Source organism: Falco naumanni, chromosome 3 (assembly GCF_017639655.2).
Source record: "Falco naumanni isolate bFalNau1 chromosome 3, bFalNau1.pat, whole genome shotgun sequence".
NCBI lineage: Eukaryota > Metazoa > Chordata > Aves > Falconiformes > Falconidae > Falco > Falco naumanni.
Genome location: NC_054056.1, coordinates 32,557,234 through 32,568,753, shown reverse-complemented (window position 1 = coordinate 32,568,753; position 11,520 = coordinate 32,557,234). Strand labels below are relative to the sequence as shown.

General features: G+C 37.7%; 1 protein-coding gene across 2 annotated transcripts in view; it reads right to left on the bottom strand.

Moving 5' to 3' along the window:
- Window positions 1-332: 332 nt before the first annotated feature.
- The window catches only part of DROSHA (drosha ribonuclease III), a 74,841-nt gene continuing 63,653 nt past the window's right edge, over window positions 333-11,520 (bottom strand). For both annotated transcript variants that reach the window (XM_040586860.1, XM_040586861.1), the window contains 6 exons: window positions 8,020-8,161; window positions 6,973-7,055; window positions 6,756-6,859; window positions 4,580-4,672; window positions 3,726-3,772; window positions 333-785 (listed from right to left, as the gene is read on the bottom strand). In XM_040586860.1, coding sequence (XP_040442794.1) covers window positions 655-785; window positions 3,726-3,772; window positions 4,580-4,672; window positions 6,756-6,859; window positions 6,973-7,055; window positions 8,020-8,161 — 600 coding nt within the window. In that variant the 3' untranslated portion in view covers window positions 333-654. The remainder of the gene's footprint in view (window positions 786-3,725; window positions 3,773-4,579; window positions 4,673-6,755; window positions 6,860-6,972; window positions 7,056-8,019; window positions 8,162-11,520) is intronic.

Here is an 11,520-nt window from a genome sequence, read left to right as displayed (position 1 = left end):
AATACTGATTTAAAGATAAAACCCACCAACCTTCCACACTCCAACCTGTGTCACACTCCAAATGTGGAATCCACTGTTTAAAACAAAACTGAGTATCTCCTTTGCTTAAATTACTGTACCAGTTTTGGTAAAAGGACCTGAAGTTTATGGCTGTGGTTTAGCAGAGTCCAGGAGTACATTTAGCTGCAAAACTTAAGTTACGTACATCATGCTTAAGTGCTCTGCAGAATTAGTTTCTTGTAATACTTTCCTCCTCCACAGCAGAGTTCATGCAATAACTTTGCTGGTTATTGACAAAACAGCATTTGGACATAGGAGACAATTCTTAAACAGCTTTTCCTCCTACAGGCTTTTGAAATTAGTATTTTATTACTTCATACAAGACAGTAAAAATAATAAAAATAATCTGACAACTTTTCATAAAAATTAAAAGGATTTTAAAACAAATCTTATTAAAAAGCCAAAACAAATTTTGCACTTAAAATGAAACTAAAGAAATACTATATATACACACAATTTTTTAATTGTAGGTTCTCTATTTGATATCAACAGGCACTCTTCATTCATCATCTGCAAGAAACTAGGTTAGGTCTCCACAGGCCACAGTCAGAGTTATTAAGTAAGTAAATATGCCACTGCTGCTGTGCCCCCCTTTTATTTTCTTGCTTCTTCAGTCTCATCTGGCTCTCTCTCTTGATGCTCTCTTTCCCACCTCATTTCTTTCAACTCTTGTCTGTACTTCCGTTCAATGAACCGTTTCTGATGGGCCATCTGGGGAAAGTTATCTGACACAAGGAGAAATATTTTACATTAATAAACAAACCGGTAACACAGAAAGCCTCCGTTCTTGTTTTTTTGTTTTCTTTTCTTCTTTTAAACTTTGATGAGATTAGGGGTAGGGGGAATATTGTTATTACCATTTTTACTAATTTATTTCTAATAATCCATAGTAAACCAGGGCTGTGTGTCATAAGAGTTTGGTTTCTTTATGATTTCCACATCTGTTTCCCCTGCTACAAAGTAGTGCCAAATCTAATATACTCACAAAAATAAAATATAAAATCCTGGTATAGCATCATGGCTAGGTATTACCTGGATTTTACATTCTGTTCCCTTAGCAACAGGTGGTCGATATTGAAAAACAAATGCGAGACTACTATCAATGCTGTCAGGGGTTTTTGTCTTGTTCTCACTCCAACAAGTATGAGCCACTGGTTCCAAGCATTGTACAGACATTTCCATTATTATTTTTAGACCACACAGAAGCCACTACCTGCCCCGCATTATGGCAGGGTTCCTAATGGGAAAGTAATAGTTTAGCAAAATGGAACGCAGTAAAATCTGTTCCGAAAAAGTTAATACTTGGCTATGTACCAGAATACAGCCTTAGCATAGACTAAGAGCATGGATGAGTGAAGGGTAAAACAGACTAGACGAGGCTCAGGTGATGGAGAAATAGCTAGGGAGATGGATGCTTCTGGTTTCAGACATTTGTCCGTTGGCTGATACACATGTACCTGAGTTAGAACTCAGGCTGTAAAACCAGCTTATATAACTGATCAGCACTGCTCTCAATTCAGCACACAACTGACAGAATGTGATGTTTTCTGTACGACCAAGGTGCTGACATTCATCTGTGTGTCTGTGCTGCACAGACCTGCGCTCTCCAGCTGGTCAGAAAATGAAGAGGTGGTAGAGTACGTGGTAGCCTGCAGTTGGCAGTAAATCCTGCTGGGATCACACTGAGCTCTGGGATCAGCACAGCACACACCTATCTGTGTCTGAGATGAACTCAAAAGGTTACTACACTGACCTTTAAAGCCATAAAGAAATTGGGGAGGTGTCTTGGCAAAGGACTGCTCTCTCTAGCTGGCTACCAAGACAGAATTCAGCTGAGGCTCCTCAGGAAGGAGGTCCCTAGGTACCAAGCGCTTTCCTTCTCTTTCTGGATCTCAGGCAGCACAGATTCATTCAGCCAGAGAACACGGTGCAGAAGCTACATAATCCACAGCAGTTTGTGGTAGAGTAGAATGACTTCCTACTGCTTTGTTTTATCGGCCGGTGAAATTTTTTGCCTTTTATTATATACTGCAGGAATAAAAGGTTTATTCTTCAGTTATTTACAACTTCGGCATAGGAGGGTATATTTATTTAAACCAGAAAGCAATCTAAACAAAAGAAAATTGTTTTTAAATTGCTGCTGTTTTAAAAAACACTGGTGCTTTGTTTAATGGGGTTCTGGGACACTTTGTTGCTCATGTGCACCATAAAATGAAAATCACATTTTCAGCCCCGTGCCTGTAACGTGATTCTTTAAGAACTCTGAAGAACTCAGCCTGGTAGCAACCTGTTTGTTTGTAATTCATTTAAGATTTTGAGAAGGAAATTTATGTAATAAACTCATCATGGCTATCATATATATAAGCAGGTACATGAAAATTACTTCTACTTCAAGTTAACTACTTATGCATTAAAAAAACCACCACCACCAAAAACTGTCCTCCACAAATACATAATAGAGCAGGTGCCCATAGAGGCTGTTGTCTCCATCCCTAAAAATGACCAAAACTCAAGTGGGAAGGCACTGAGAAACATGACCTAACTTGAAATTTGGCTCTGTTTTGAGGGGTGGTTGGAGTAGAGACCTCAGAGGTCTATGATATTCAAACAAATAAGTACGTCAGAAAAGATCTGTGAAGTAGCTGACAGGAGATGAAGCTCACAGCTCTCTGAGCAGCGACATTGTCACAAGAAAAAATACTCAAAAAACCACCTGAGTAACATTTTGCAGATATTCAGTGGAGAAGGGAAGTTACATTTTCCTACCTGTCAAATTTATTGGTGGTGAGAAGTACATGCCTAGCAGCTGTATATAAAAAAATCTCTGAATTACAGAGTCTCCTGAAAATTTTAAGCCCTGGGATTTCCAGATGCAGAGATAAGAGATTAAAAATCTTTGGCATCTGAGGAACTGCATGTCTTTGCTTTGAATCAAATGCAAAAAATGTACCTCCCCACATTCTTCTGAACTGAGAGCTACCACTGCACAAAATGCTTGTAATCTATTTGCTTTCAGTATGTCCACAGCTGGCACTTTAACTCAACTGACCAAAGGTATTTCGTACAAGAGATCTGTATACACTCATTCCTTTCATATCTGAGACTCCATTGCAATGAAGGACTGCTCCCTTGCTGACTACCCTGTGCATAATTTGGAGAGTGCATACACAGATCACTGGATCCCCAGCTGATATAAGCCATTCTTAACAGATAAATACTGACTTATATTGACTTACATCTGCCTATTAGGTTTTAACCTAGTCTACTGTATAATCTGAGATCAGATTTTATTTTCTAAATTGGCAACTGGGAAGTAGTTTTCCTCCTCTCCTAAATTAGAGGATGAGACAACCATAAAGTCAGAGACTAAGCAGTGTTACCCCACTGCATATTTAAGCATGGAAAATCCCAATGAGACTTCACTGCACAGGTTTCCCTCTAAGTTGCAAACTCTGCAGCTCACCAGCTCCCTTTAAAAAATACCTGTTGGTTTCATATTAATTTCACCTGTGACAAAATTGTTTTGAAAGTACTAAAAGGAAAACCTGCTGTGTAGAAGCAGCATTTACCATACATGTTTAAATGTCATCCCCCACAAAACCTGCACCTCACCTCACTAAAGACCAAGGTTGCAAACTGTAGATTTTGTTACCCAAATATCTTACATTTTTCAAGTGCATCCATTGCAGCTCCCATTTCTGCTTGCTGAATACTGTGAAAGCCAAACAAAAACACGTTACATGAGATCTAAGTTTCACACAAACTAAATTTTCTTACAAAGCGGTTCACTAGCTACTCTTTGTAATAAAACTCTCTGGATAACCAGTAGCTAGTAATTCCCAGAGCGTCTATCTGCCTTTCCACAAATATGTGAGCAACAGCACTACAGCTCCAGTAGCACATTTTTAAACTTTGATCAATAACACTAACAGAATGTTCCAGTCCATTCTTCACTGAAGCATTTCCTTTTACTTGAGAGAAAAAAAAAAAAGGAACAAAATCACAGAGGTGTGAATGCTATGGAACCAACAATCTTTTTATAACCTTGACCAGATTTGGTAGCAGAAAATAAGATAAAGTCTTTGGGGTTCATGGTTGAAGACTTTGCAACTTTAGAAACCATTCTAAAATGCCCAGAAGTAATAACATCAGAAAAAAACACCCCTGAGAGCCTTGCACGCTTAACTTGCTAGCTTAAGCTGGCCAGTAATCCAGTAGCAAAGCCAAACATAAGTCATCATTTCCTTGAAGCTGTTCTGCAGTTTCTAATCTGAGAGCCACAAATTGGTTACCACGGCTAGCCACCTTGTAGCAAGTTCACCACAAAAGCTTAAGACCCAAAACTATACAGATGTTGAACCCTTCAGGTATTCCTGAGGCAGAAACTTGGAATAGCTTGAAGAAGCCTCAATAGCTTTCCTTTTCTAAGGCCAAGCACAGGCATTTCTGTCTCCATGGCTAGTCACTTTGGACTGCCATATCCAAGCTTTAACACCATGCGATTAATTTTTCACTATACCTTGGGCCTTTACCACATCCTATTCTTTCCCCTTTGAAGTAAACAGCTACTGTGTATGTCCTGGCATGAGACGGTCCCACTGTCTGCAAAGTCCTGAAAAAAGAAAGACGTGACTTATTCAAGCAGGAAGTATTAAAAAACAGAATTTTGCAGCACATAAATCACCAAGCTTTCAGTATGGTCAACCCATACAGTGGAATTAGTGCAAAGCGCAGGACAAGGGTTGAAAGAAGCCTATATAAATCACATTAACTCAGAGGTTACCAGTATGGTACACAATAAAAAGTGGAAATTTATATAAAATGCACCTTGTTTATATTGGTTATATTTATTCATCCAAGTTCACTCAGGACCACCACATTAAAATTTACACTTTAACCTATAAGCAAAAATGCAAAATGTAACACAAACTGCTTAAACACTGTGAAAACAGTTGCAATAAAGTCATATAAATTGTGCATAGCTATGCAGTTGCAAATGATCACACCAATATGACTAACGTGTACACTGAAATTTTAGTCCCTGAGAGCTGTGCAGTTAGCAAGGTTTTAAAAGGACTTTATACTGGACATGGTAGCTCTCTACATACTGAATCATCACAGTTCAGAGAAATCTGCCATCAGCTTTGAGAAGTTACAGTTCGTCACAAAACAAACTTTTCATTTGAACTACAGTCTAGGATATGCATCAACAACCATCTAAAAAGGAAAAAAGATAATTCCCTAGATGTGCAACGAATTCCTTCTTCCACTGTTTCTTCCTGTTGTCCCAAATCTCCCCCCACTGTCAGCTCAAGTTCTGTCCACTACCTGGACTTTTTCGAAGGAGCATCAATTTCACATCAATTTTTAAAGTACCTAAATACAGTATTCTGTCTCTATGTGCTACAACAAGAGCAAATAAAACCCGCCCCAAATTTAAATGCAATAGTACTGACTGCAGTGAAACAGATAACCCCAAGAAAAGGAATTTAACAAGACAACAGGAAGATAACAGCATATTACTAGCTCTAAGCTGTACTATAAAAATCAATTTATCATCACAGCAAACCAAAACAAACGTTTGGTACTTGATACTCAGTGGGTTTTACAAGAATTGGTAATTATTGTTTTTATTGTATTCATCTCCCTCACTCAAGACAAAGCTGTGAGCCCTCATTGCAGAGACACTGAGGACTCAGATTTGCAGAGCATCAGTTGCAATGTTAAAGTGGTATTTCTGAAGCGCACTGTTTGTCACTATAACTGAACTGCTACATTTCACTGAAAACTTTATTTCAGTAAATGTGACAAATGCACTTAGACTTTCATTCTTCATACCTTTTTGATATAATAATCCCAACAACACAATCCTTGAACTTTCACAGCCTTTATCTCATCTTTTGGGGGCTAACACTGCACCCTTTCCTACATTAATTGAATGGATATGGATGCAATATACAATCTTAAGTTTTTTACTGTCTCTTTGAAGAGCTAGCTATCTCTTTGAAATAGCTATCATGCTATTTTACAACTAAAGAGAGAAGGGAGAGATCCATCCCATCCAGCTTCAGGTATCTAACTGAGGTGTACAAGTCAAGAGGTTCATTGCCCTCAGCTTCTCTATCACTAAACAGGATGACATATGTGGGCTGAACTGTGCCAAGAAAATGTCCAAAAGTTGTGCTGCCCTTCAGTGCCTGACTCTGTGGATTAGAAACAAAGCCTATAATCAGGATGTGTAACACAAGGCATTTATTATGTTTGCATAATAACATAGAGCGTAGAGAAACTTCATACTATTACTGAAAACAGAATGGAGATATCTTGACTTCATACCAAAACAGCCATTGTTCCCTTTATTTAATTTGAAATACTGCCATTCCTTACATTAGAAGAAGAACAAAAAAAAATTATGCCAATGAAATGCTCCATTTGAATATAAAAAATGGTATTTTTCCCTTGCAACTGTACAAGTTAAAATGTTTACTAATTCTTCCTTATAATGGCTTAGAACACCTAAAGCTGGGAAAACATTGGTTCAGCATTTTCCATCTTCAGACAAAGAGAGACTGAAGGGCTTGGATAACTACAATAAAACCAGACTATGGGAAAAACATAGGGTGACTGATCGCATCTTTCTCCATATACAAGAAAGACTGACAATTAGCTTGTATCCATAAGACGTCAGTTCTTACTTGTAAAGAGGAATATCTGGCTCTTTTCCTTCTGTCCGGAGAGTCAGGCAGCACTGCTGAAGCTGGGATTTAGGATCATTCCAATCTTGATTTAAAATAAACTCCTGTAAGAAGTTCACAAAGATGCTTTTATGACTGAGAGATTGTGCTACAAGTCCCAGATGCAGAAATGTGTTAAAACACAGTGGCAGGAAAGTAGGAATCTGACTGATCTTACCTTTAGCCGCGGAAAAAAGCATACATTCATGAAAGTGTGAACATACTCCAAATCTTTGTCAATGTACAGGGCAGCAATAAAGGCTGGGGAAAAAAAAAATATTGTCACTCATCCAAGAAGAACGTCAATGGTGTGCACTTTTAGAAGCAAGTATCTCTGAGTACTCTAAAGCCATATTCAATTATGCTTCACAGCAGTGATGTGATGATGGTATTATTATCCTGCATACACAGGGAAAAATAAAGTTGACCAAGAGATTAAGTGACTTACTCAAATCCAGTCTGTCATTTGAAGATCTAGAAACAACACTCAGCTCCTAATCTCATATTTTAACCAGGAGACCATGGATACTTAAAAATACATCAGCACTGGGTACCATAAAAATTTTTAGATATAAATCACTCCTATTTGTGTTCTATTTCCATTTGTTTATAGAGGATCTGTCAAAAGCCAAGGGGTCTGGATGGCTCAAAAAATCTATCAAAATACAAAAGATAAACTTTTTTTGCAGAGTATTTATCACTGTTTCCACTTTTTTTGGAAAGAAGGTAGCACAAACTTAGATAAATGGACTAAAATGAGTTTAATTTTCATATAGGTTACCCTTTTGTGGAATGACCATTTTGAAACCTCCTAAAATGCAGTCAAATGAACCAGAGAAATATTTATTTGCTGAGGGAACTACTTTATCTTCCAACAGTGACAAGAACATATTAATGAAACATGGAAACTGCTGTTAAATAGCTCAACTTAGATCACAAGCTTTAACTTCCTAGACATGCTTTTTACCTGGTCATGATGATCCCTCAATTTCTAAGCCTATAACTTTGTATCTGCAATTATGCCTCCTTCTTGCTTTCATACAGACTTCAAAAATCTAGCCTAGTGTTCAAAAATCTGGTTTTCAGAGGTATAGTCAAATTATTATGAAAACCTGAACATACATTTTTAATAGTGATTTGGGGGATTTTTAATGGCTTTCTTCAACAAGCCCCAAGGAAAAAGAAGTTGCATAAGTACTAAGCTATTATAACCAAATTAACTCACATTCCAAGAGATCAGCCAAAGTCTTAGTTCGAAGAGCCACAGGTCTTTTTGTCTTGTCATTAGTGATGGCGAATTCTTGCATACCCAACTCTTCTGCCACCTTGGCCTGTGTCCTGTTGTTCACCAAAGAACTTCTCAACAGCTGCAACAGAATAAAGTTCCACTCAATGGTAACAACTAGCAATACCAAAATATGAAAGGTACGGAGAGTTGGGGAGAAGCTGTTACTCTTATCCTTGTAGCCTCTCACTTCTTGGTTTATTGTGTTTCAGCACACCTCAAATGTGTGTTACATAAACACACATTCATTCTTTCTACTGCTGGTTTTTCCTTCTGGAAAATAAATTTTATTTATTCTATGGACACATGACTTGCCCAGATATATCTTGTATTTAAAATGCTTGTTTCTGAGCTTCTTTGCAATCACAAACCACCTCTTCACCAGTCCTGTACTTCTTCAGCTAATCTGCGTTTTTCTAGTTTGCAATACACAGTTATATAAATTTTTCCACTACAATGTATAAACACACAATATTCTGGAGTGTATAGAGCAGTCTCCAGTGTCCACCAAATAAGAAATAAATAGGCAGTAATTAAAACAAATGCACATTAAAGCAAGACAGTCTAGTGTTTCAGAACAAGCAGATGAAGAAGCCACTCCATTCCCTTGGTCAGAAAAGAAAATGCATAGCTGGACAGCCTGTATGTACTGTTTGCTTTACTGAGGATAGTATAGCCGAGCCAATGCACCCCTGACAAAGACCTGGCTCTAACAATTTTCAGTGTTTGACAATGTCCAGCACCCCTGGCCCTCCAACAGAGTTACCTGAAATACTTAAACCTGGCTCAAGGCAGACCGCATAAACAGACCTCTGCCAAAGGTACAATATAGGTTAAAGGAATATTTTGGAATTTTAGAGTTTCATACAATTTTCTGAATCCCTGCTTAAGGTGCGCTTTTTTCCTTTGAATGAAACAGCATTAATTTAAGGACAGTATAGAAGCCAGGAGTGCGAGGGGAAGAATGTCTCTGTTTTCCACTGTTTAAGTGTAATCTACAGTTGAGAAGCTGCATATACATTTTTTTTCTCTTTGTCTTCCATATCACATTTGCTCAGCTTATTAGATCCAAGTTATATGCTACCTGGCTCCAGAATGTCAGCTGAGCTTATGAAAATCAAGATTTATTTGCTGTGCTTGATACTTCATCTCTGACAACAGATAAATAAAGAACAGTATGTTCATCATTTGTTTGGCAATGATGTATGAAGTAGATACTCACAACTTCATAAACTAGGCAGACTGCAGATAGGATTACCTGTCTCCCTAACCTCTGCTTAAACTCATCTTCTACTTGTTCCTTTCCAAAATTCTTCCATTTTATGTCCTTAAGATAAATCAACAGTACTTTCCCCAACAAAATCCTAAGTAGGATATGCAACCTACGAGACAGAAGTGCAGTATTACAGGACAAAAATCTGTTTCTTGTAACAGGAGAAGGATCTTTTGCTGTGTTTGAGGAGTGTTTTTTTTTTATGGGACCCATAATCATGATTAGTAGTGCATAAACCAAAGAGCAACATACATGTACACTACACATTGAAATAGAGATGGAAAAAAGACCCCAAACCCAAACAGTTATCCTTCTAACACTGTGGTTATTAACTTGCTCTGTATTAGGATTCACCTTCTCTACAAGTGGGATCTAGCAAGACATGGTACCTGTGCCTTCCCAGCAACTTTCTTTAGAACTAGTTTCCACTCCATCAACACACAGCCTGCATCATTGCAGATGCTGTAATGTGTGACAGGTGCTCAACTAGAGTTTAACTCTAATTACAAAGCATTATTTTTTTTTTTATTCTTCCAATCTTCACGTATCTTGCTACTACCCACAACTGTAATGTAAGCCAGCACTGGAGAAGCTGCATCTTCCAACATCCAACAAAATGTCCTCCTCTTTTTTGGCACAACACTTGGACATCTCAAGATAGGTAGAAAAGAGTATGTTCTCTTTTCTTTTTCTTAAATATAGTTAATTTACAAATATCTCTCCACAAGTAAACACTAGACACTGGGAAGCCACTGCCAGTCAAGTAAAATCTTCCCATCCTTAACAAAAATTCTCTTTAACACCACAGAAATCATTCAGCTGATGTTCCATTGTTACTTTGAATGTTAACTATGTTCCCAGATGACAGGAGAAACAGCTCAGTGTTTGCCGTTTCTCTTCGGATCCCACATCATCACACTCCTTTCTCACAAGTCTCATTTTGTCCAAGACTATTTTCATTTTCACTGCATGCACACCCCTGGAGCTGAAATTTCATTCTAGGCATTGCCTGCTTCTCCATATCTTTATGTGTTTTCAGCATCCATTCCACTCTAACGTTGTACTTTCCCCTACAAACTTGGATTGTGCAACTTGTTCTACTTACCAACTCACTAATAATTAAGCAACACTGAGACATTCTGATCATTGTTCTGAGTGTTTACACCCATTAAGAGCAACAATTCATGTCCTTCCTGCTAAACAGTTCTTGAAAGATTTACCTTACTACTACAAGACCACTGATGCCTACATTCTTGAAAGTCACCCACAAAGCAAAAAAAAACCCAGCCACCAGTCTTTGATTTCTGCCTTATATTTGTGTTTCTCTGAAGAATTAGTTTGGCAAGATGCTTCCCCTTTTAACTTTCACTTCCAAAGTTTAGGCTTTATCTACTCTGTCTCTTGAACAGTGCAGAACAATCCATGCAAACGTAAATGAAACTTAGGAAATGGTGAAGAAAAATTAAAACTGCTTTTAGTCCGAGAATGTCTTGTAAAAAAAGCTTTAGCTTCTTGTCTTGTAAACAGCTTTAGCCCAAAAGACTCAAAAAGTGCATTCTTGAAAACACATTGCCTGCTAGACTTAGCAACGCCATCCCTTTATTGATTTAAGGAAGTTACTCCAAGTAGCTAAGAAACTTACTGTGCTATTTCCTAATTTTAACTAGAAGATTTGATTCATATTCTTAATACATTTATCGCTTTTTATTCCAGTCAAGGCTTGAAAACTAACAAAAATTTAGTAAGCCTAAGAAAATTTCTTCCTCACAAACAAAGCCACAGCTGTCTAGCTGCAGTACTAAATGAATCAATCAGGAAAAATCCTACATACCCTACCACACTATGTTTAAAGTACTGTAAATTGCAGAAAGTTCCCCAAACTGGGATGTTCAGAGTAAGGGAGGCTGAAAGGCTAAGGTAATCAACAACAGATGACTACAACAGTAGTAAAATTAAATTCAAAAGCTACTACAGGAGCTCCAGATTGAAGACAATGGGAAAACCAAAGTAAAACAGACTGTAAAAACTTCATCAGGAAACATAACCCTGCCTGGCCACAGGTTGAAGACACTAGAAGTCGCGAATAAAAAACATCATGTGATGTGCCTATTTAAAGAAATGGTTTAAGACACCCATCTTTAATCAAGAACTAGTCTTATCTCCCAATT